The sequence below is a fragment of the Lissotriton helveticus genome, chromosome 12 (genome assembly GCF_964261635.1).
Source record: "Lissotriton helveticus chromosome 12, aLisHel1.1, whole genome shotgun sequence".
Lineage (NCBI taxonomy): Eukaryota > Metazoa > Chordata > Amphibia > Caudata > Salamandridae > Lissotriton > Lissotriton helveticus.
Genome location: NC_136073.1, coordinates 246708362 through 246735250, shown reverse-complemented (window position 1 = coordinate 246735250; position 26889 = coordinate 246708362). Strand labels below are relative to the sequence as shown.

General features: G+C 45.9%; 1 protein-coding gene across 5 annotated transcripts in view; it reads right to left on the bottom strand.

The window, feature by feature from the left end:
• ZNF276 (zinc finger protein 276) overlaps positions 1-26889 on the bottom strand; it is a 300147-nt gene that overhangs the window by 94705 nt on the left and 178553 nt on the right. For 4 of the 5 annotated variants that reach the window (XM_078668236.1, XM_078668239.1, XM_078668240.1 and 1 more), the window contains one exon: positions 9643-9723. The exons of the other annotated variant lie outside the window; for it this stretch is intronic. In XM_078668236.1, the coding sequence (XP_078524362.1) occupies positions 9643-9723 (81 nt within the window). The remainder of the gene's footprint in view (positions 1-9642; positions 9724-26889) is intronic. 5 annotated transcript variants of the gene reach the window in all.

Here is a 26889-nt window from a genome sequence, read left to right as displayed (position 1 = left end):
CAAAAGGTACCAAAAAAAGTAACAACACCGCTACCGAGACCCATGTGAGAACGGGAGGTCCTAGCACCTCTGATATTGTTGGTGGTCCTAGCACCACAAAATTTTTGGAAGGTCTTTACACCTCAAATAATAGAGATGTCTTTTATGACACACATCAAATCGGGTGCCACTTGTGGCCCAAATACCTTGGATGCCCCTAGCGGCTCATTGCCACAAAGTGCTCAAGACTACCAGGAGGGCTCAGATGATGATGATGATATAGATCGAGACGAATATGTTCTGGACTTGGATGATGGGGATGTTGGAATTTTTGGTCAGGAGGACGAACCCTCCTCTACATCCAAGGATAGTATTCTAAATCCCTTGGGAGAGGAGATGTTCTCCCCCCTAAATCTCTTGAAAAAGCCTTTAAAGGGTGCCAAGATCGCCTACTGGATGTGGTTGGTCCACTTAGCAGAATTCTTGACTCCGCTGAGGAGTGTTACCTTAAAGGTACCCAGCTTGATACAGATCTAATAAGAGGTTGGAGTCAAAGAGCCCTCATTCTCCTAGGTAATGCCAATTCCAGCATTAACGCTGAAAGGCGTAGGCTCATCCTTTTTAAACTAGACCCTAAACTTACAGATATGGCTGAGAAGGAGCCATCCTCGAACCCAAAAGGCCTGCTCTTTGGTGAAGAGCTTATAAGATCTTTGGGAAAGTACGTCTCAACTTTTACTGCACTTGATAAGGCACAAAAGAATATAAAGAGAGTATTCAGCAATAATGTTTTTAGAAGGGGCCTTTCTTCCGGGAGGTTTAACCAGAGGCCCTATCAGCGATCACGTCCTTACGGAAGAGGTGGACAGCAAAATAATTATAACAACGGCTTCTACCGTGGAAGAGGAAACAGAGCCAGAGGCGCAAGATCACAAGCTGCATTCTCATCAAATCCTCAAAGTAAGTTCCAATCTTTTACTTTCCGCTTCAATCCCTCCGAAGGTGGGAGGGAGACTCAGTCTTTTTTCAAAAAAATGGGAGGAAATAACACAAGACCCTTGGGTCCTGTCCACAGTGACAGGCTTTATGATAGATTTCGTTCAAAGTCCGATTCAAATTTCTTTACCGAGGGATATTCCTATTTCAATAGAAAAAGAGAAGATAGTAGAGGAAGAGATCTACTCTATGCTCGAGAAAGGAGCGATAATAGAAGTTCCTTTGGATTCTCTAACCTTCGTAAGCTCTTTGTTCCTTGTGGAGAAAAAAGGAAAAGGTTGGAGACCGGTTATAAATTTGAAGGGCCTCAACAAATTTCTGGTTTACAGGCACTTCAAAATGGAAGGAATACATCTCCTAAGAGACCTTCTTCAAAAAGAAAACTGGTTAGTAAAACTAGATTTGAAGGACGCCTACTTCACTATCCCGATGGCAGAAATACAAATCATCTTTATCAATTCAAGGCTCTCCCCTTCGGGCTTTCGTCCGCCCCTTGGTGTTTTACCAAGGTAATGAGAGCAGTAGCTTCCTTCCTAAGAGAACGAGGCGTTCGGCTTATTATTTACCTCGACGACATTTTGATAATGTCCCAAGACCTGACTCAGATTCGTATAGACCTGGAAACGGTTTTGAATCTGTTGGAAAGTCTAGGCTTTATTGTCAACAAAGAGAAGTCTATTCTAACCCCCTCCAAATCTCTGGAGTTTTTGGGTTTCACTCTGAATACTTCCAAGGGCCTTCTCCTTTTACCTCCTTCAAAAATCTCGAAGATCAAGAAAGAGATTCGTCATGTTTTAATACAGGAGGAAATCCCTTTAAGGGAACTGGCAAGACTTCTAGGTCTCTTATCTTCTTCCATTCAGGCGATCTTCCCAGGCCCTCTGAATTACCGGGCCTTGCAAAGGATAAAAGGAAGGGCGTTGAGGTCCGGTCTTTGGTACGAAGACCGAATCACCCTAGATTTGGAGGCCAAAACAGAACTGAACTTGTGGTTAGAAAACCTGGAAGCTTGGAATGGGAAAGCAATTTTCGGGTCAGAACCGGATTTTGTGCTGGAATCAGACGCTTCCCTTCATGGTTGGGGTGCTTGTTTCCTAGACCAGAATACAAGTGGTGTTTGGTCTCAGGAGGAGTCATCTCACCATATCAATTTCCTAGAACTTACTGCTGGCCTATACGCCCTTGTGAGTTTCAAGCACTCAATTCAAGGGAGATCGGTTGTTCTGAAAATGGACAATGTTTCGGCAGTGGCCTACATCAATCGGTTGGGAGGTACGAAGTCTGCCGACCTTTCGAACCTAGCAAGGAAACTCTGGATGTTCTGTTTAGAACACAAAATTGCCCTCAGAGCGGAATACTACCCAGGGAAGTCGAACGTTTCTGCCGATTGGAATTCCAGATTCCTTTCCGACTACAGCGATTGGAAACTGAACGTCGCTGTCTTCGACTCACTAAATTCTTATTGAAACCTGTGGATGAACAGATCCTCAAGCGTAGCTGGCGGAAACTCAAGTTGGAGGAGTTTGTTGGGATACTGGAGGCACAGCCCTTAGGCAAACTGCAGAATGTGGAACAGGGCTATGAACAGTTCTGTAACTGGGTTCTCACGGCCCTCGACTCTCTCATACCTCTGCGCTGGTCTAAATGTCATGCTAAGACCCGCAGTCCTTGGTACAATGAGAACCTTGCCGAGCTTAAAAGAACGTGCCGGCAAGCTGAGAGGGTCTGGAGGAAGTCCTTTGACCCCATGTTAAAATCACTGTACTTTGCCCAGCTCAAAAACTATCACAGAGCCATCTGTCAAACTCGGGCAGCTTATTATGCAACTGAGTTCTCCAATAGTTCCAATCCTTCCAAGCTTATCTTCAAGGTACTTAAGGATCTAATGGGGAAACGGACCACCTCGATAGAAATTTGCACGGATTCACACTGTGAGAGCCTGGCATCCTTCTTCGTGGAGAAGGTGCAGGCAATCTACCGAGGTTTTACATCTTCCGTCCCCGCGGAAGCTCCGAGTACTGCGAAGACTTTGGTTGTGGAGACCTTGTCCTCCTTGCCGGCTATGTCTGTTGAGGTATTTGACACTCTAAGCCTCAAAATTAAATCTGGCTCTCCCTTAGACCCATTGAAGCCGGAGTTCTTTACTCTTCTTCCGCCGCTGTGTCGTGAGCCCATCCTGGATCTCATCAATCTTTCCCTTACTGAGGGCGTGGTTCCTCCATCCTGGAAGCAAGCTGTGGTCAGCCCTATTTTGAAGAAACCTAATCTTGACCCCTTGCTCCCGGAAAACTACCGGCCCATCTCCCTCCTGCCTTGGACCGCAAAGGTCACTGAGGCACACGTGAACACCATTCTGTCTACCCATCTCTCTCGTAATAACATTCTTGACGAGAGTCAAAATGGGTTCCGCACTCAACACAGCACTGAAACGGCCCTGCTCTTCATGACCGAGCACTTGCGGTCAGTGCTTGATGCGGGGCAGACAGCGGCGCTCCTGCTGTTAGACCTGAGCGCCGCATTTGACACGGTGTCTCATGACATCTTATTGCGGCGCTTGGAGGAAGTGGGTATCGGCGGGAAAGCTCTTGAGTGGTTCCGCTCCTTCCTTTCGGACCGGTGTTTTAAAGTGGCCATTCCACCGGGCCAGTCCTCGTTCCATCCTCTCGGTCTGGGAGTTCCCCAGGGCTCCGCCTTAAGTCCTACACTGTTTAATCTATATGTGAAACCGCTGGCTGCTGTCGTCAGGGAATGTGGCCTTACCATGACATCGTACGCCGACGACACGCAGCTGGCGGTAACACTTAGCGGGGACCCTGAGGTGAATGCGCCCAGATTTCGAGCTGGACTTATAGCTGTGGCTGAGTGGATGCGTTGCAACTGCTTACAGCTTAACGCTAAAAAAAACGAGGTCCTGATCTTAGGGAGGCAGACGGAACTTTGGGGAGACCAGTGGTGGCCTCCCGAACTGGGGGTTTCTCCCACTCCAGCGGTCGAAGTTAAAAATCTGGGGGTTTGGCTGGATTCCCATCTTTCTTTTGCCAGCCATACGAAGAAGGTAGCAGCTACCTGTTTTGGTATTCTGCGAGGACTGAGACCTGTCCTTAAGTTCTTCGACCCCCCCACGCGGCAACTGGTGGTTCAGGCTTCCATCTTGTCGCGATTGGACTATGGGAGCGCCTTGCTACTTGGAGTGAACCAGGCTGAGGCTTCTAGGCTTCAGATTGTGCAGAATGCTGCTGCGCGTGCCATCGTGGGCCTCCCGAGACGGTGCTCTGTTTCCACTGTTTTGACCTCCCTTCATTGGCTTCCGGTCAGACAGAGAATCAAATTTAAGGCTCTCTGTCTGACATTTAAGATTCTGAAGCTTTCCTCCCCTCCTGCCCTTGCGGGCCTCATTGCTTCGTATTTGCCCACACGGTCCCTTAGGTCTGAATCTCACCATCTGGCGATTAAGCCTAGGTTCAGACTGAGTAGGATGGGAGGGCGCTCCTTTCGTGTCCTGGCAGCTGACCTATGGAATTCTCTCCCTGTACACATCCGTGCCCTGGATAGTCTTACTCTTTTCAGGCGCGCTATTAAAACCCACCTGTTCGCTTCTGGCAATTGATCTCTTCTCTTTCCGGCTCTGATCTGTTGTGTTGTGGCATTTGGACAGGCGCCAGGACGCCCCTTCGCTGGGGCAGCTGTGCGCCGAATAAAAGTTATTAACATAACATAACATAACATTGGGGTCCATTCGAGATAGACCTATTTGCGAGCCGTCTCACCTTTCAACTAGAGCGTTACTTCAGCTGGATGCCGGATCCCGGCGCACAGGAAGTGAACGCATTTCTACAAACCTGGTCAGGGATCAATGCTTATGCCTTTCCCCCATTCGCAATGATACAGAGAGTCCTGCAAAAAGTGAGGCAAGACCAATGCTCTCTAGTCTTAATAACTCCCTTCTGGCCAACACAGGCGTGGTTCCCCACTGTTCTGGAACTGACCTTCGAAATTCCATTTCTGATACCTTCCCTGAAAGATCTCCTTACGGATGTAAACGGAGATCCTCACCTAATGACCCTATCAGGGAGTTTGAACCTTCTTGCCTGGAGAGTGTCAGGCGATCTAACGAAGTCTCAGGACTTTCGTCATCAGCTTCTAATCTCCTCAGAGAGTCATGGGCACCGGGAACTCACTACAGATACAACAATATCTGGAAATGCTGGCTTCGTTGGTGCATGGAGAGGGATTTGGATCCCACTCAAGCACCTATCGTTGATATAGTGAATTTCCTCGCTGAACTCTTCGACAAGGGACTGAGTTATAGATCAATCAACTGTTATAGATTGGCGATCTCTGCTGGTCATGTCCCTATTAACGGCAAGTCAATCGGTAAAAATGTGATTGTTTGTAGGGTAATGAAGAGCATTCGTCTAAAGAGACCCCCAAGGCCGAAATATGATACTCTCTGGGATGTGAATTTGATTCTAGATCTCTTCACTTCCTGGCCAAATAATTCATTTTTGAGCAGAAAGTTTCTTTCTTTTAAACTTGCAACTCTTCTTTGCCTTATCTCCTGTCGTAGAGTTTCTGATGCTAAAGCTCTTGAGATCTCTAATAGTTCATATCATTTATTTGGAGTAAAATTTGAGGTCTATAAAAGAACCAAGACCATGTCTGATTCAATCTTCTATCCTCGTTTCGATCCTTGTCCGAAACTTTGTGTATTTGAATGTATGAAAGCTTATGATATAGCTATGTCTAACCTTCGTCCGCTTAATGAGAATCAGCTTCTCATTTCCTTTGTTAAGCCTTATAAGGCTATTTCCTCCACTTCCATTGCCAGATGGGTTAAGTCTGCTATGTCTCTAGTTGGTATTGATATATCCAAATTTCAAGCTCATTCCCTTAGAGGTGCCATGGCAAGTAAGTCTCTTTGGTCCGGAGGTAAGTTGGATGATATCCTTAAAGCTGCTGACTGGTCTAACGCAAATACCTTTGCAAGACATTATTGTAAACCAATTGAACACATGTCTAATGTAGTTTTACAGGACTACCAACATGCATAATGTAGCCTCAGTTCTTGTAATGAAATTGCGATTCTCCTATTATCATGCCTAGAGAATCTAGATTTCATTAAAGAAACGGAGGCTCACATTATCCCGCCCAACCCATCCCTGTTTGGTATTGGGTATAATTTAACATGATGTTATTTATAATCTTAATGTTATGTATTTTGAAATGTTTATAATTTATTGTTCAATTGTTCACCTGGTTATGAAACAGTTTACATTGTTTTTAGGATACAATTTTCATTGCCTCCTTTCTTTCAGATAACCCTTCTACTTAATCTACTTTGGATGTTTCATCAGCAGGAAGACGACTGGTTACCTTCTTCAATTTTGTTTCTCTTTTACTTCGAATCTTCTGGAATCTACTGGATCTTCTTTCGCCTGATTTAAAAGAGGCTGTTGGTTGCTATGTGTAATGTCTTACCTTTTCTCAGTGTTCTTAATGAAACCTTTGTATTGTGATGCGACTGGCTTGGATCTGTAATTAAAAGTCATTGCATAATGTGAGCCTCCATTTCTTTAATGAAATCTAGATTCTCTAGGCATGATAATAGGAGAATCGCCATTGTGTGCTCTTAGGCTACATGACTAAAAGACATTAACATTGACAAAGCCAATACATCTTGCACTGATGAGACCTATTGGCTTTTCCAATACTTGTTTCTCCAAGTCGTGCCCAATCCACAGCGAGGAGGCACAAGGCCATGCTCCTGAGCTCCAGCTCCAAATTTGCCAATGTGTCTTATGAAGACTTTGGTGAGTATCCCAATGGTCTTCGGTGATAAGTTCATCAAGTCCCTCTCAAAATATGTTTGAACCCTACAGTTCTGGCACGGCTCAGTCCTTGATGCAGCACATGTGGTACAAGGCTTGTGATTTTGGCCAGGCTGGCTAGAAGTGAGAATGATAAATGTAAAAAGAACAGTTGATGGACAAAATGCAGAACAATGTCAAACATTTACCCCAGTACAGAGATATGGGCCTATATCTGTCGTTTTTTTGCTCACCATGCCATTCCAGTTTGAACCTAGCCACATGCAAATCAGTCTTGACCCTGTGCTCCATGGGAACAGTCCAGCCCGAACTGCCAAGCCAGGTCCTCCCTGGACTGGAAACAAGCATCCTAGGACCGGTTTCGGGCTTTCAGCCCTCATCACGTTGTTCGCCCTAAGTTGGCAGGGTATGCCCAGACGTGGGTCCCTTGCTCACTCTGCCACTGGATTCAAGATAGCCTGGCTGATGAGTGTTATGAACTCGAAACCGGGCCCAGGATGCTTGTTTCCGGTCCAGGGAAGATATGGCTTGGCAGTTCGGGCTGGACTGTTCCCATGAGGCACAGGGTAAGACTGATTTGCATATGGCCATGTCTGAACTGGGGTGGTGGAGTGAGCTAAAGAATGATGATGGATTAAACCCAGATCAGTTGACTGGGGGTGAGTGTTTGATTTTCTCAAACGCTCCGTCCATCATTCCCTTTGGTATCGCTTTGTTTGCCCTAAGTTGGCAGGGTATGCCCAGACGTGGGTCCCTTGCTCACTCTGCCACTGGAATCAATATAGCCTGGCTGATGAGTGTTATGAACCCGAAACAGGGCCCAGGATGCTTGTTTCCGGTCCAGGGAAGACATGGTTTGGCAGTTCGGGCTGGACTGTTCCCATGAGGCACAGGGTCAGACTGATTTGCATATGCCCATGTCTGAACTGCGGTGGTGGAGTGAGCTAAAGAATGATGATGGATTAAACCCAGATCAGTTAACTGGGGGTGAGTGTTTGATTTGCTCAAACGCTCCGTCCATCATTCCATTTGGTATCACTTTGTTCGCCCTAAGTTGGCAGGGTATCCCCAGACGTGGGTCCCTTGCTTACTCTGCCACTGGATTCAAGATGGCCTGGCTGATGAGGGTTATGAACCCGAAATCGGTCCCAGGATGCTGGTTTCTGGTCCAGGGAAGACATGGCTTGGCAGTGCGGGCTGGACTGTTCCCATGAGGCACTGGGTCAGTCTGATTTGCATATGGCCATGTCTGAACTAGGGTGGTGGAGTGAGCTAAAGAATGATAATGGATTAAACCCAGATCAGTTGACTGGGGGTGAGTGTTTGATTTGCTCAAACGCTCTGTCCATCATCCCCTTTGGTATCGCTTGGCTAGAAGTGGGGACATTTGTTCAGCTATAGTGGAGGTCAGTTTCTCTGCTGCTTGTCACTAGGCAAAGGTACTTTTCCTTGGGGTCCTGCACATCATTGGCTTTCTTTCGACACAAATGCAGAGTTCTCAAGGAGAGTCCAACCAAAGCTTAAAGGAGCAACCTCTCCCTCAACCCATCAAGGTAAGTCTTCATCTCTTGCTCTATTTCTCCACAAGTGGAAGATACTCTGCAGATTATTATGCTCTCTCTCACTGGGAGGCCTGCAGGGTGTACTTACTTTGCAGTACAGGCAAAGACTAGAAGCAGTGTGGGTGTTAACACACCAAGAAAACTTAACTTACCGAGCAGCCATAAAAATCTCCACAGAAGAAATAAAAGATGTATTCATTAGTGAAAAAAGTAATGGCTTGTCGAAAATCTCATGGGGCAGCCTGGGCACACCAGAACACACATGAGCAATCTTACTACAGGTTGCTTTAGTAATCTTTTCTCCCAGTTTAGGGATGGAGGCAGCTGGAATTAAAAAAGATATTAAACACTGAAAGAACACACTTTACTTTGACCCATCTAACAATGGATGCAGACTAATTCCCTGAAAACAGAGGCAGAAAAACCATGTCCTTCCTTTATTTCTTGCATCTTACTATCATCATTCCCTATGGCCCTTATGCACTTGATGCTGCATGACTCAATAAGCGCAAAACATGTGTAAGGACATTTAAAGAACAACAAAAGGAACCTCACATCGAATATTCTTTTTAAATAGGGAGTTGCTTCCTCCAACTTCATTCTGACCCGATTTCCAAGAGGTTTTGCTCAAGGTCACATTGAGGACACAGCTATTCTTAATAGTGACACATCAAATTAAAAATAAACTTGGTCAAAAGTGGGTGCACTGTTGTATTTGACCTGTGATTGATGTGCTTATTCTATCAAAACCTACCCAGACAAAGCCTTCCAAGGATCGGTTATCTCTCAATGAAAACCAAAATGATCAAAAATTTAACATGGCAGTTCAAAAACGTTTAAGATTGGCCCTAGAGGTCTGAAGGAAAGGGGGACTGGTATCCTCTCCACCCCTTAAGAAGTTGTTGCTCTGAGCATGCCATTAAGGCACAGCATCCACTAGCTTTTCAGGTGCTTTTTTATATGCAAAAGCTTTGGGTCCGCAAGATCTTTAGCTACAGTTTGAACGATTAAACAGGTTACAGACACCCAACTATCGTTTGTCACCATACATAAAACATGAAAAATATTCCTAAAATATTTATCTTCTAGGAATTAATATAAACCATCCTGACACATTGTTTAATTCACAGTGGTGCTCTTGACGAATGTTTATTTTTTAACAAAGTTACAAAAATAATCCACCTTTCTGCTACAGTTTAAACAATCCTCAGAATCAACAGCTGACCATAACATATTGAAAAGCCAGGACTGTCACACAAAGACAATAAGATACATACTTCTTAACTGAACAAGGAACGAACACGTCATCCACAGACTGATCGGTTTTCTCTCCCTCTTCATCTTCACTCAATATATCTCTGGTCACAAGAAGAAAAAGGTTTTGATAAAGTTACAAGTCATAATACCCAACTAGGGCTATATCCATCTTTAAAACATCCTTATAGTGCCTCACACATAAGAGAGTTATCAGGGATAGTGGACAGCAAGATTATGTGCTTGCCAAGAGAGAGAATGGGGAGAAATTAGAGACAAAAATGTCTAAAGAGAAACAGGATTGATGGAAAGTAGGCAGACAGAGTTATTAAGAGGGCTGTGAGAGTGAATGAGATAGAGAAACCAGAGGAAATAATGATGAGCATGAATGATAGTGAACCAGAAAGGGAGAAAGCCTTGGAAACATGTAGATAATATAGCAAAGATATTTCTGTGCACGATTCAGAATTTTAGGGAACAATTTGAAGAGGTGCATTAGAACAGAATAGAACAAGGTGGAGTGTTTGAACTTTGCTTTCTGATAGAGACTTATAGCAGCAGATTCCTCATCTTTTGAACATTCCCCAGCCATCCGACTGGATCCAGAAAGTTTTCAGCTGTAGTCCTGCGCACCAGTAGGTGGCAACATGCCGTTTCACTCTGGAAAGACTACGTGGAGCCTATTTAGATTCCACTCATGTGCGCTGATGTCAGTTCCTTTCTTCCCGCGCCACAAGATATGGATCCGTAGCTTCCTCACATCTTTTTGAGGGCCTTACCTCATCCAAAATTTACACCGTGCAAGAGAAATGGCATGCCCCTAAATGATAGGTTTTAAACCCTGTAAGGGCTGTCACAAAGAAATGCCTGTGACAGAACCTCATCAAATTTGCTTGTGGCGCCTGGGGTTGAATCACAACTTCAAGGCCTGCAGTGAATGCGCATCCATCAGCTAGAAGGCCATATGATACATAGCGGTCAAACTCTACATCACCAAGGGGGGCGTGGCTTGGCACACAGCAAGATAGCCGCACAGTAGTGTAGCTCTGCCGGCTGCCGTAATTATCCTGACTTTATCCTGCTCCTGCCGTGCCATCCATCGGCGCATTTTGGACGACAGTGAGCGCTGATGCTGGCGCCTCGTCATCGGAGAGGTAGCTGACGGTGGAATCGTCTGTGAGGGTTGCGGAACGACTGATGAGCGTCCTAACTGCGGCTAAGATGGCGGCTAGGAGGCTGCTGTCGGGCGCCCTTCCCTGAGTTCACTACCTGCTGTGCGGCACCCTAGATGCCTCCCTGGTAAGATCCGGAACCCGGGGTGCCCGTTGCTGCGGATTGGAGCTGTGTGGGGCCCGGATTGAGGAGAGGTCCCGTCCTCGGCTGCGGGTACTGGAGCCGCGAGGTACTCGGCGTGCGTTGCTACGCGGGGGCCCGGTGCCGCTCTGGAAAGTGGGCCGCTACGGGGCCGGGACCGCTGACCATATGTCCTGCAAGTTTGCCCGGGATTAGATTGGCGGCTGAGTGTACTGCGGATTCATAATCTCACGCACATTGGACTAGTGTCTGCCTGCTGCTGCTCGCTTTACAGGACGACTTGGCTGCTGTGGATAGACTAAGGCCTCCTGCTGTGGGATACAGGGCCCCCCTCTGCCGGTACTAGCGTTTCAAGGCTGACGGTGCTGTGGCCTGGGGTATCTGAGAGGGTGTGTCCGGCTGTGCCACACCCCACCCCACAGGCTGGTAAAACAATTGGTCATTTTGGACAGATCTTCACATCGTGGGCAGCTGCTCACTACAGATACCCATCCACATCCACATCCTTCTTTGCTGCCCTGCTTGTGCTGTCTGGTTTGATATCAGGCTTGCTGCCAGTGACTGACCGTGCTGCGCGGACTGCACGCCACAAACTCTGCCGCGCTGCCCCCCGGGTGGTGGATTGCTCATTGTACTTGTGGACCATCGGTGGTGCGACTGGGCCTCCCACGCTCCTATACTCTAACGCAGAGATGGGCAAACCGGAAAAAAAAATCAACCCAGGCTTACTTTTATACTCCGTAAAGGCGGCAAGTCCTCACAAACCACGGCCTCAGATTCAGAGCTGGATTCGACGTCTCCGGCCCCCTCCGTACTGAAAAAATTGCTGGCTGCTATCCAATCCAGTCTGCAGGCCATCGTTGGCAAGATTGAAGACCTTAATGGTTGCATGGATCATTTCTCTTCCAAGCTGGACAAACATGCGGCAAGGATAGGTGAAGCTGAGCAGCGAATTTCGGATGCCGAGGATGGCCTATAACAAGTGACCGTCAAAACCACAGATATGGAAACATTATTGTCTGTCATACAGGCGAAGAATGAGCACATTGAAGCGCGTTCAAGGCACAATAATGTGCGCATTTTGGGCCTTCCGGAATCAACAAATGTAGGGCGCCTGGAAGACTATGTTGAGACGTTATTGCGGGATATTTGTGGAACGGACAATCTATCCAACTTGTTCGCCATAGAAAGGGCGCACAGATCGCTGGCGGCGTGTCCTACACCGGGTGCCCCCCGCCAGGGCGATCGTCGCTCGCGTGTTGAATTTTAGAGATAGAGACACTGTACTGCGCAACACTCGCCAAAAGGGAACTGTAAACCATCAAGGTAATGTCCTGTAGTTTACCCGGACTTTACAGCATCGGTGCAGGCTGCACGCAAGGAGTTTCAGGGGGTCAAGAAATTGCTCATGAAGGAACAAATCCAGTACGCAATGCTTTACCGAGCTCGTCTGCGCATAGGCCCGGAGGACAAAGCAAAAATCTTCACAAATCCGAAGCTGGCCCTGGACTATGCTAGATCCCTACGACGAAAACCTAATTCCACGGGCTCTACCTCTGATGTTGATGATTGAGTAGTGTATGATCCTATTATCATTACTGCTTGTTTCTATTATAATGGGCTGCACACTAGTGAATAGCTCTGTATCGTAGAGCTGCACCCGCAGTTGAAGTTGCTATACTCACGTAGGGTGGTTGGCAGGTTTGCATAATATGATGTGCAGAGGTTATATGTTTTTGCACCTATATGATTCTGCATAGGGGTCTCTTATCTTCATGTCCTCTGCTATTTAACAAAATATGTTGGGCTCCCAGCCGTTTCTGGGGGCAGGCTGAGTTGCAGGTCCTTCATTTTCTACAGCTCCTACGTTTGCTATCGTGGGTGCTCCTCGAGTCTGTACTGTTGTCAGAAGGTTCTCTCCTTTGAGACTCGGATGGGAGGAAGGTGGGAGGGGGGGTTTCTACACACATAGGCGGCCCTCTCCCGTCTTCATCTGGGAGTGATTTTTTTGCCGCTACATTACTCAATGGGTGTACCCCACATTCTGTTTTACAGAATTTTGTTATTGTTGGGGTTGGTCTTGGTATTGGGATCAGTCTTTGGCAAAAGGGGGTTTCTGAAGGGGGTGGGGGAGGGATTGGTTTAGTTTTGATTACAATTAAAGGTACGGTGATCAGATTGTGCTTTACAGTCATTGGCCTCATCAAATGGTACATTCATTACCTGCAATCCAATATTCAGAGGATAGTGAGTACCTTGGGATATGTTAATGGGTGAAATGTATAAATGCATAACATGGAATATACGAGGTCTCAAAACCCCCAAGAAGATTCGCCAGGTCTTAACGTACTTGGATAGACATGCAGCACACTTCACGTTGTTGCAGGAGATGCACTTAAGCAAACACACAGAAACCAGGGTGGCACATAGATGGGCAGGCTACCGACTATCGGCATCCTATTCTAACTATGCCAGAGGGGTGCTCATTCTCATCAAGAGAGGGTTGACATTTCTGCCTATACACACTTGCACAGATGCTGAGGGCCGCTGGACCATGGTTCAGGGCAAGCTGGGTATGTCCTTAATCACGATTGTTAACATGTACGGTCCTGTAGTGGATGATCCCACGCCCTTTATACGCATGCTCAATATCTTGCGATCATGGCCCGAATCCGCAGTCTTATAGGGAGGCGACCTAAACACTCATCTTAACCCACAAGTAGATAAATCCAATCCATCAGGAGTGCGCACTGTTAAGATGGCCCAGTGCGTGCGTGATGCAATGGCGGAATTTGGGCTAGTCGATGTTGGCGCTTGCGCAACACAGAGGCTTTTGAGGGTACACATGTCACTCCGGCGTTCAACAGCTGGTCACGATATGACTACTGGCTATTGACCGAGGAGGCTAATGGTTGGGCAACAGATGTGCATACCCTGCTGCAGACGCTATCAGATCATAACCCCGTTAGCTTAAGTCTTTGCATCCCGACAAATCCTCTCCGTCCTTTCACCTGGCGATTCAGGGCCAAGGCGCTACTTGACCCTATTTATAATGACACCATTAGGACAGCTATTGCCCAATACTTTGAGTTTAATGTGGTTCGGTGGAGAGCCAGTCCACACTCTGGGAAGCATTTAAAGTAACGATACGGGGAGTGTGCATCAGTACCACAGCAGGGATCCTTAGAGACATCAGGAGCCAGCTGACGAAGACCAAAAAAGCACTGGGTGAACTGGAAAAGCAGTACTTTGTTACGCCACCCGCGACTTGCTAGCACGTGTACATGATCTATTGACAGAATATAATACATTAGCTGACACAGAGGCAAAATACATTGCAAGGCGACATGTGGCTCGTAAGTATGGAGAAGGAGGTCGTCCTGGTAAGGATATAGCTTCTACATTGAGATTTTGGGCTGACCATCACCAGATTGATCACATACTTGATCCTCACGATACGGCACACTTTACCCCTCAAAACATAGTGGCTCAATTCAGGCAATTCTATGCGGATATGTACACCACTCGGGTGGGATGGAAGAAGAGGCAATGGATGAATACCTATCAGACATAGCCTGTGTGTGGTTATCGAACGCTCACAGGGAATACATGAGTCTGCCCATAGATGAGGCGGATGTAAAGGAAACCATTCTTTCTCTCACTAATAATATGGGCCCCGGACCAGATGGCCTGACTGCAGAATTTTATAAGACATATGATGATCTCATAGTACCTCATCTCTTAGAAATGTACATGGAGGCACACCAATCTGGGATCCTCCCCCCCTCCCTAAGACAAGCCCTGATTATTACTCTTCTTAAAAAGGACAAATCTCCCACATTGTGTGAGTCGTATCGTCCCGATCATTGATTAACTTAGATGCTAAAATACTGGCAAAGATACTGGCTATAAAAATCCAACTTCTGATGCCACTCCTTGTGCTCCCAGATCAGTCCGGGTTTATTACTGAGCGTTCCACCTCCCACAACCTGCGCACTATTTTTGCTATGTTCCATGTTCTCAACCCGGAGTTGTCAACGGCTGGGTTTATGCTCGAAGAGGCCAAAGCGTTCGACTCCATAGAATGGAGATACATGTTGCATATACTGCAAAGGCTGGGATTCCCTCCGATATTGACGAGATGGATACAGGTGCTTTAAACTGACGTGTCAGCGAGGGTGCGAGTGGGTGGTTTTATATCGGAACCATTTAATATCGAAAGAGGTCCTAGACACAGATGCCCCCCATCCCCTCTCCTTTTTGCTCTTGTTTTGGAGCCATTTTTTTTGCAGAGTTTTATATAGCGCGAACTAGACCCGAACCGAATCAGGTATCAGAGCGCTTTACATAGCACCAGTTACGTTACATGAGAACACACTTTCATTTTTTTTTTTCTTTTTTTTTTTAGGCACGGGGAGATTAAGTGATTTGCCCAGAATCACAGGAGGTTTTTGGCGTCGTTACCGAGACTCGAACCCAGATCCCCAGGTCCGAGGTCGAGCGCCTTAGCCGTTAGGCCAACCCCTCTCCCCTAGCCATTGGCTTGTAAGATTCGGCAGTGCCATAGGGATGCTGCTCTCAATTTTAATCATCGGCCGGTTGGTATCTCCATGTATGCAGACGACATGCTCCTATTCATACGGGATCCTCAGCAGTATCTCTCCCCAGTTATCCACAAATATATCAGATTTGGATTGTTCTCTGGACTAAAGATAAATTGGAAGAAGTCGATTGTTCTCCCTTTGACGTTAGTTACTGCTCTGCCCCAGTTAAGAGTACCCTCTGGTGTGATCCACTGATCCGGTAAAGTACCTCGGTGTTTGGGTGCACGCAACCCCGACACTGTAATTAAGGAGAATTATGTCAAGGCTTACAGTAGCCTAGTGCAACAAGTGGATGGGAGGGTATATCTCCCGTTGTCATTGGCAGACCGTATTGCATTGATCAAAATGGTAATCCACCCCAGGTTTTTATACATTTTTTGCAACATCCCGATTAAACTCACAAAGCAATTTTTCAAAACAATACAAACCCAACTCCTGAGATTGGTTTGGGGTGATAAACAGCCCAGAATTAACTGGCATACGCTAAAGCTTGCTTATGATAGAGGGGGATTTGCGGCTCCTGATTTTTATTTATAATGTCTCTGTGCTCAAGCCCAATACGCCTATTACTGGTTTCGGACACATGATTTTATCCCACACATTGCGGTAGAGGACGAGGACGCACACCCTGTTCCGCTCGCGAGCATCCTCACGCACACTCATAGACACACGCCTAAACTTAAGATCAATACCACTGACACGAGAATTGCAGCCCGTCAAGTGATTGGCAAACGCGCTCATAAGCTTCTTGTTTACGCACCTGCTCTACCTTTGGCTGGTCACGCATCCTTATCGGTAACTCTGGAACAAGGGCCCATGAAAGCTCTGAAGGAGGTTGGCATTACACACATGGGCGATCTCTTTCCGGGGCGTAATTATATTTTGGGGGATGATTTAGATTACATTCAGAATCCTATTTTACTTTTTCAATATTCCCTTTATCGCCTGAGACGTGCAATCAAAGACCACTATCCCAACTTCCCTATGGAGCCCCTTACTCTCCAGTCGCTTCAATTGTTATTGGTTACCCCAACTAAGAAGAAATTGATTACTAAACTACATAAGGCGGTACAGGGAGAAACGGTGCGTGGGCCAGACAACAATCTGGAGCGCTGGAACTCTGTACGGATTCTCCAGATGCTCCCACAAGAGTGGGAACAGATTTGCACATTAACAGGTCGTCTTACCTCTAACGGTAATCTACATATCATACATTTTAAATTCATTCATCAAATGTATCACACTCCTGTTAAATTGTACAAAATGGGCCTTAGGGACACCGATCAATGCAAACGCAGGCACTCCATGACAGGAATCACTTTACAATGTGCACCTTTGGAATGTCTCCTTGGCTATGTCCCTCATTTGAAGGTCGCTCGGAGTAGATTTCTTAGGGTGGCTCTCCTGCTCGCCAAAAGGCGAATTATGTTCACTTGGGATAGCAAACTGTCCCCCAAAGTTGCTGACTGGCTTAAATACTTAGTGTACTGCCGCGAACAGTTAGAGTTGTATGCAGAGGAACTCCCGATGTCATCCAGACCTAAAGACATATGGTCGCCGTTGAGAGACTATTTACTACTACAAACTCAAAATGAAATAGAATAAATTGCTTCAATGTCTATAGTGGTGTGTTCTCATACTACCTGGTCTGTATAGTATGTTTTATTGGAATGGGACCACAAGATCGCATGTATTGTAGCGTCTGATCACAATTTGTACCGCTAAAGGGTTTATTTTTATTGTTTTATGTTCATGATGCTTATCATAGCTGAATGTTTATACGATGCTGTGAAAATCCAATAAAGAGAATTAAAAAAAAAACAAAAAAACTATACATCACCAAGCAACAAAATACCCTGCAACAAGACGGGTATAAGTTGAACATTTGGTCCTGGTCTCATTCCAGATCCAGAAGCTGAAGGAGTAGTTCCAGGGCTCAGTCCTTGTCTTGATCAAAGTCAAATAAAAAAACAGTGATTTTGCCCCTTCCCACCACTCACATTCTCCTGAGAAGGCGAGACAGCGGTGTCATATCTCTCAATCTCGCTCCTAAAGTCATTTAACATCGGAGCCTATCCCGCAACTTGTTCCAGCACAACAGAGTTTCTGGGGCCGTCTGTCACTCTGAAGCAGATCAAAGACTTCTATGAGGCCATGCTCCGACTCTTCAGATCCTTGCACACTTCCTCTGGTGCCCTTTGGGCCCGCAGAGCCAAGACGCTCTCCATAGGAAATAACGCCTGCAGGTTCCCCCTTGGTGCCAGGTTGATCTTCCGAGTCCATCACGGAGCCACATCTGGCTCCATTCTTGACTTTTCCTCAAGTGCTACGGGCCAGGCCAGTTCCATGCAAGACGATGAGGTAACTATTGTTCTCTCGGAGGCCAAGGCCAGCCACTTTCTCCACTCAACCTGCCGCCTCCACAAGAACACATACCCAATAGTCCCTGTTCATCACTGATTCAGACAATGATTATGACGTGGGTGATGAGATTAGCCAGCCATACGACGAACAGAATTGATAAGATGACCTACAAGAAGCCAGCGGCCTTGACACCTCCCCTGAATACAGGCTCCTGTCACCCCCTGGTCCTGCAACAGAAATGAGCTGTTTACGCCATGGTGATGTGTAGGGTGGCCGAGGTCCTTAACTTACAGCTTCCCACCTTGGAGGGCAAGACAGAAGGGGCAAACATCCAGTGCCTTTCAATTAGGCACATACGATACCTTGTTGGGGGCTAGGGCCACACCTTGCTCTGATACCCCAGTCAACCGCCAAATCCCAAGCTGCCATTGCCATATCCATGGCGACTCTGCATTTTTATCTCAGCACCCCTCCCCTGAAAGCTTGGTTGTGAAGTCATCTACAAACAGGACCAACCCAAATACATTTTCTATACTACCCTTAATACGGAGTCAAAACAAGTGTAGATGTTTGGCAAGAGAGTCTTCTCAGCCAACAGTTGGCTCTTAGATCAGTAAATGCCAGCTGACTTTTGGGGTTCTATTCTCATGTCCTTTGGATTCGGTAGCGCATGTCCTCCCAGGTGTTCCTGAAGATCTCCTACCTGTCCATGAGCAGGCTGTACATGATGGTTGTGACGCAGCAGGTTCACAATTCATTGTGGCTCCCACGCTTGGTTGAGGTCCACTGGTTTTTCAGGCGATGTCAAGTCGTCCATCAAGGACATCCCCTTTGATAGCACTCGTCTGTTTGGAGACAAGACCGGTCCAGTCTGGAGCGGCCCAAAGAGAGTGGGGCCATGGCATGCTCCCTAAGCTGCCTGACCTCCTCAGCTGCATCAGTCCTATTGCTCTTTTTGTGGTTTTTAGAGGCATCCTGTAACATCAGCCAATCCAACATCAACAAGGTCCCCAGCAATTTTGCAGTCGAGGATGTGTTACACACCACTCCAATAGTCAAGGTCAATGGGCTGCCCAGTCCAGTGTCCCTACTGCAGCTCCAACTAACAACCCCGTTTAGAATGCCCTTAGTGGAGCATGGCCATCCGGTGGGAGGCAGGATCCAATGATTCACACTCGGGTGACTGGCCAATATATTGGACAGGTGGGTCCCCCAAGTTATTCAGAAGGGGTATGCTCTGCCCTGCCCTTCTACACTGCCACACCCTCCACCATGTCCTTAACGACTGACAGAGGACAATCTGTCCGTTTTATGCAAACAATGCAAGTCCTTTTGGCTATCGAGAGGGTGTCAATGCCAGAAGAACGTGTTGGTTATGCCTGCTACTTTCTGGTGCAAGAAAAATACATTAGTCTTCATCCTATTTTAGACCTATGCTCTCTCAAGTTCTTTCTTTACAAGGAAAGATTCAAATTGCGCACATTGGCTCAGGTCTTGTCTGCACTAAACCCTGGCGACTGGATGATTGAACCTGCAGGATTCCTATGTTCGTATACTTGTCCTCCCTTAAAGGGAGGCTGGTGCAGGAGCTCACGGACAACACTACCTCCATGTGGTAATGCAAAAAACAGGGCTTTGAGGGGTCATGGATGTTGTCAAGAGGCCCTGTGCCTCTGGACATGGCTGGACCACCAAAGAATTATCCTGGTGGAAAACCAACTGACAGGCTCTTTGAATGCCAGGGCAGATGAGTTCAGTGGATCATGTGTGGCAGTTACAACCAGAGGTGGCGCAAGATCTCTTTCATGAATGGAAAGTACCTTAGCTTAATCTGTTCGCCACTGCTGAGAAAACACGTCCGCAGTTCTGAACGCGGAAGTCTCCAAGGTGTCTCTCACTCGGAGACTTATTCCGCTTCAAGTGGAACTCAGGACTCCTGTATGCATTTACGACCGATACCACACCTGCCACGAGTTCTCAGGAAGATGAGTACCAACCAGGCCCACGTCAACCTGGTGGTTCTGATTGGGTGTGGAGGGTATGGCATCCAGAACTCCAAGGCATGAGCACCTTCAGGATGATCTGCGGTTGCAGCATTAGGGCAGAGGACAGCACCCGGGCCTTCGCACTCCACACATTCAAACTTGAAGATTAACCGGCAACAGCTGAACACCTTCGACCTTCCTCCAGAGGCGACTGATGTCATATTGGCAGCGAGGAGTCACTCGAAAAAAGTGTATACTCCTATTGTTGAGAAGACTATGTGGTTTGGTGTGGTACACAGCAGATAGGCCCCTTACAGGCAAAGTTATTTAACGTTTTTTGTGTTTGTTTTGTCCATAGTCTGGCAAGGCTGTGCTCTGGGTACCATTTGGCCCTTTCTGCTTTGTTATGGTTATTGAATAAGCCCTCTTTGTTTAAGGCTCCAGCTATTACTCGCTTTTTGAAAGGTTTACATTTGTTACCTTCCTCTCTTTTTGTCATGCCACATTGGGACCTTAACTTGGTCCTCACATACTGATGTGTGCTCCCTTTTAAGCCGTTTCACAGTTGCCCTTTGGGGCTTCTCACTCTAAAGACAGAGTTTATCATTGCCATTACATCAGAGCGGCATAAGTGAGCTTCAAGCTCTGTGTTAACCCTCTTACACCACCTTCTTCCAAAACAAGCTGGTTCTGTGGGCAAGAGCATCCTTTTTGTTAAAGTTGTGACACCGTTCTATGTCAGTCAACACATCACCTTTCCGGTGTTCTATGCTCCATCTCACCCCTCTGAGGAGGAGAGACTCCACTGTTTGGACCCCAAACAAACTAAACTTTAATAATGATCATACTTGAAAAAATGGGTGGAAGATCGGCTTCTTGTGGGGTTCTCTGGCAGTAAAACAAAAAGGCAAGGTTGTGCAGAAGAGAACCAACCAATGCTGGATCATGCTCTGCATCAAGATCTGCTATGCAGTGGCCAAAACACAGCGTAAGGACTGCATGCTCATTCTACCAGAGCCAATGCTGCTACCACTGTTTTGGTATGGGGAGTCCCTTTCTTGGACATATGTCAAGAAGCTACATGGGTGTTCCTCCATACTTTCACAAAGCACTATTTTCTGAACAGTCTGGTTTGCCGAGAGGGACATTTTGACCTCTCGGTCCTACATGACTTTTTGGTTTGAGTCCATTCACCAGCCCACCTCCAAATAGGTACTTCTTTGGTATCTATTCAAAAAGTGAGGAATCTGCAGCTAGAAGTCTGTATCAGAAAAATTAGTTACATACCTTCTGTAAAGCTCTTTCAGGCAGTCTCCTTCTAGCTGCCGATTGCTCATTGACCCTCCCATTATCCCCGTTCTGTGACTGGACTCTTTCCATTAATAAGATCCCAAGTCTAGGAATCTGCACACTGGTCACAACCAATTTGGTGTTGGGGCTCTGTGTCTGGGGCACAGACACACTTGAAAGCAATGAACATCAACACCAGGAAGTGGCACCTATAAGGCTCCGCATGTCATTTCCGGAACCGAACTGCATCAGGGTAGACCCATACAGTGCCACCTACCAGCATGCAGAGTTACTGCTGAAAATTTTCCAGATCCAGTCTGACACCTGGAGGATATTCAGAAGATGAAGAACCTGAGGCTAACTAGAGTCTCTACCAGAAAACGCATTACTGAGGGCAAGTACTCGGTCTTTAGTTGCTTATGATGATGGCTCTAGATTATAATCGGCTAGTTGGTCTATATTTAAGTGTGTGGCCATATACGTGAGGCATACAGTTTTGGAAGGAATACGCTCCTCAAAAGAAGTGTATAGAAAGTATTTTTTTCTCAGCTCCGCTACATGAAGGACAGCTTTCATGAGAACAGAGGACCTTAGCAATCCTGAATGAATGGATCAGGTTTGCGAATCAGAGATCATGCTAGGTCTAGTATAACTGGTTTGTATCTTGTGGTGAAATCAACTATTTTAAACTTCAGAAGAGATTTATTTGACTGATGACACCATGGACACAATCCCTAGAGGGCTGAGATGTCTTGCTGAAATACAGACACAATGCAAGTGATGCTTCTGTAGAAAAAAAGAAGTTATTGAGCTTCATGCTGAATCAGCTTGTAGGCTCCTGTGGCCATCCCTCCTCACAGTTTATTAACAGCTTCATATTACGGATGTTTTCCAGATTATAAACTCTTATCTTAGGTTCACTGTAATTTGCATATTGAAAAAATTCCGTACTATAGGAAACGTAAGTTCCCAACAGTGATCTTGCTGCCACCTTTCATATCTGCCCTGTTCCCGTAACCTCATCGTAGTCTGCGTTGCAACCGCAGTAGGCAACAATATTCCGCTTGCAGTCTGTCTCTGCCCTGTTCCCTGTGTCCACCCTAATCTGCCCTATTAACCTAAATTGCAACATTGCTCTGCCTGCCTCCATCCAACCGCTCTTACATTCAAAGGAGTAAAGGAGTACCAGCTGCATCTGCCTTTGTAGTCCTCAAGCCTCCTCGACACACTTACCAGAGCCGGATAGGCACGAAAAGCAAGGATGTGCTATGCCTCACAGTCTTCCTCCCACAAGCCAGCAGAGAAGCCTGCAGGGAGTCTGGGGAAGGCTTTAAGCCTGGAAAAGACAAGAAGTGGCCACACTACCCAACACAAATTCATCAGAAGAAAAGTCGCTGGCAACAACAGGGTAACAAGTCTTTCAGCTTTCCTCTGATTATGCCTCAAAAGCAGCAGATTTGAATGTGCAAAACACAAGAAAGAGATGAAGGTATAAAGACAGGCCGACCAATAGAAGAGGAGGCATGGATAATAGAGAAGGCACCTTGCAACATCGGGGTCTCTGTTACATTCTTTCCTTGGGCAGCATGCTAGGAAGATCAGACCTAATGCAGGCTTACAGGAGAAGCACGGATGAAGAGCACTGCAACCAGGACTGCTTATTCCTTCACTAGGAAACCCTTATTTGAAAGAGCACTTGCTTCAGGAGTGCTGTAACTGCCAGAATAAATGTTCTGAAATATATCTAGTGAACTGTCCCTCTGTCGGCTGATATGGGAACAGTTAAATACAGGTTAAATATACAGAGCCTTGAGGCAACCCACGTGTAGGTAGAAAAGGTGGAGATGTAAATATATATATGTGTACAAATTGGATTCTTTCTGGTAAGGAGGAGGCAAAAAGATGCAATATATTCAGACTAATCCTAAAATGGAAAGACTGTATGGTTAGTGGTATCCCATGGCAAACACCAAAAAGAAGCTCAAAGGTCCCACTGCACTATAAGTCAGATATCACATTCATCCTGGAGATAAACAGCCTCATACTGGTTTAAGGCCAGGGCCCTGTCAGGAGATGATCACAGTTTATTCAACATTTTGTTAGTTTGGGACAAACTAATTGAGACTACTTAGATATGCGGCAATGTAGGACATACATAGAGGATAGTAAAGGAAAGGGTACTAGAGGAGTTGGTGGCTCGAATCTAAAGATTAAACTACAGTTATAGTATCTAACATGAGTTTTGTGTGCTTTGTATGTTGCAGGTGATGACAAAAGGGGAAAAAAGATATACCTTTGGTACAGTTCGTTCTGATGGGTACTGTGTTCAAAATACAGATTATTTACTATTTTCAAGTACTACAGCTTTGAGTTTTACAAATGTCATAGGCTGTGATGTTAGGGTGCATTGCTACAATGAGACCTAATAGTTCCTACATTTATTACAACAAGAGTAACTGAAAAGAATTCAAGGAATACTAAGCGGCATGGATGGATAATTATGTATCTGCATAGGAAACACAATATCCATCAACGGTAATGTTACACAAGAAAGTAACTTTTTCTTCCAGTGGATATTATTTAATCACCTGTTGAAGCATTCACCCATCAATTCTCAACACATTTAGGATGGATCTCAGGTAACACCAAGAAAAATTACTACCTAATGAAGTGTTAAACCACTTATTTTCCAAACTATCATCTCCCTCCATTAACATCAACTCTAGGCAATAATGTTAAGGAGCAAAACTCCTGCCATCCCAAGAAAATAGAATTTTGAAATATAGTGAACAGACCATTTAGATAATATCTATTTAAATAGTTTTAAATACGGACTTCCCTACATTTGCATGCTCCTGTAATGCTTTGGTTACTTATGTCCTTGGGAGCATATCCATATGTAAAAACAACTGGCTTTCCCTTCTGTGTCCATCAGCCATTGAGATGTAATTATACATTGTGTGCAATCACTCTTTCAGCTTAGATGGATGAGGCAGTAAAAAAAAAAACAGGAAACTGTATACAATAGATTAGATGAAAATTAGCCGCAAACATAGGCACGAAAGAAAAGTTGAAGGCTAAATAAGTGCGCGGATTGAGCAAACAGTAACTGAGCCAGTTCCAGATTTAAATGTCAATGCAGAGGTAGACAAACAGTCAACATACATTTTAAAAACCGGAACACCACTGGCCTTTTCCTGTCTACTTGAAAAGGCTTATGTTACTCAAACTGTAGGCTTCTGGTTGTGGCAATGAGTGCTGAAGGTTCACATGCTTTGCATACTCTTGCCATCTAGTGTTGGATCCTGATGTGTGCAAATTGTTTTTCTTCGAAGAAGTCTTTTGAGTCACAAGTTATATTGACTCCTCCTCCTCCTCTTGGTGATAACGAGCATGGGCATCGACTCCATTGTAGATTGTGTCCCCATAGGCGGGTGAGAATGGAGTGTAAAGTTTAATTATAGTAAAGAGATGTCCATGCACAGTTAAAAGGTAAAGGAAACTGCAACGGCCACTGGTTTCTGGGGAGGAGGGTGGGCGTATGTGAATCTACAGCACTACATGCCACGAACAGATGCTTACAGGTAAGTAGCATAATGCGTTTGAGGCATGTGTAGCTGTAGATACATATGCTTTGAATAGACTGCAAAGCCGTGCTCCTCAAAGCGGTGGCTAAACTGTGGGTGTTGTAGTTGTTTGAAAGAGTGTATGTAACACTGCCTGTCCCACATTAGTTTGTTGGTGTGCTAAAACATCATCCACACTATAATGTTTAGTGAAGGTGTGTGGTGTAGACCATGTAGCTACTTTGCATATGTCAGCTAGTGGGAGGTTTCCTAGGAAAGCCATAGAAGCCCCTACTTTGAGTAGAGTGTGCTCTAGGGGGTGTAGGTAAAGATCTTTAGGGCTTAACATTACAAGTTTGAGTGCATTAAACTATCCATCTGGAGATTGCGGATTTGGATATAGGGTTGCCTTTGTGAGGAGGGTGAGAACGCAACAAATAGTTGTTTTGTTTTCCAAAATGTTTTAGTTCTGTCAATGTAGTACATAATGGCTCTTTTGACATTTAATGTATGGAGAGCCCTTTCTGTAACGGAGTCTGGTTGTGGAAAGAATAATAGCAACTCAACTGATTGATTGGGATGAAAGTGGGAGATGCCCTTTGGAAGGAATTTAGGGTTGGTGCGAAGGACCACCCTGTCTCTGTGAAGTTGGAAGAAGGGTTCTTCTAAAGTTAATGCCTAGAGGTGGTTGTCACACTGGACAGCGGAGCGTCACATAAGAGAGACAATCACAGAGGAGGGTCGGGTACCTCTCCCAGCAATCTGGAGACTACTATTGCTAGGTACAAAGCCACTTCGCACTTATCCCCTACAAGTATCCATAGCTCGTTCGTGCATGCTGTAAATTCATCTTATGTCCAGAGAGAAACACCTGTACTCACCTCTGCTCCCATTGGTAGGGTTTCCCCAAAACGATAAATACTATACCACCCGAGCCCTTCAGGTATGGACTGATCATTAGGTCAGAGAGGTGGAATCCCTGTTTGAAGATGGACAGCTAAGGACATATGTCCAAATGGGCACCCACTATGAACTTCCACCGGGCCAGTTCCTACTGCACAGGCAACTATTAGACAGCAGTCAACCCTACTGGAATCTAAATGAGGGGTACCCCTGACACACCCGTTGATACACACCATACTACATATGGGAGAAGGTAGACATTTAGTTACCTGTCTATACAAAGCCGTTCGGGAACTGTTCTTCCACCCATTAGACTTGTTACAGCAGACACAGGAAGATGAAGCGGGACGGGTATTAAATGATAAAGAGTGGGAAAAGGCCCTAGAATATCCCAAAAAGGTCTCCACGAATGCGTGCTTCAGGAACATTCAATTTAATATCCTCCATTGAGGTACCGGGTTTTTAAGAACCCGGTGGTGTCAGGGAATAACACCCGAAGACCTCTGAGTTCCCCCTTGTTTCGGACCACAGAAACACGGAGTCTTCTAGTCGCAGTCAGAGATCAAGTTTTATTGATAGCTACCAAGTAACAGGTGTCCTAGAAGCACGACAAGCACGGGTCATGTGTTCTCAGGAGACTGTTCGTTTTTACAGAACCAGCCTTCTCCTTATATACAAAAATAATAGCTGCAAGCAAGAATTCTTGAGTTTATGATATGGCTATATACATATTTCTACAATAATACAAAAGAGCGAAGTCATGTAGGCAAGCCCGTATTTTAGATGTCCAATTCGTGATAGATTACGTAGCCAGGCCCGGAACTCCCATCAGATATCGGTGAAGCCCCAATAAAAGAAGGCACCTCCTAGTCATAAAACTGGCCATAAACAGGGAGCGTGGACAGGTGTGTATGTGTGTAGAAAACATGATCTGTATGTGGTGAATGGTTTGTGGTATGTTGTGCATTGATGCTATCGTGTTTGGCCACTGGGCGAGGAGCTGCCTAAACAGGTTTGGCTGGAGGCAAGGGAGTCAGTTGGGACAGGTCAGGGGGAAGTCAGGGAAGGTGGACGTGTCCTTTTAGATCAAGCTCGACCTTTAATTGACTTATCATGAGGGCAAGACACAAGATGGATACCGTTTACAAAATGGAGTCTGAGGGGTCGGGACGGAAACTACGATTCAGGGGTGTTAGCATGCCTCGATCATGACGCAAATGCATAGGAATGATGTCCTAATCATT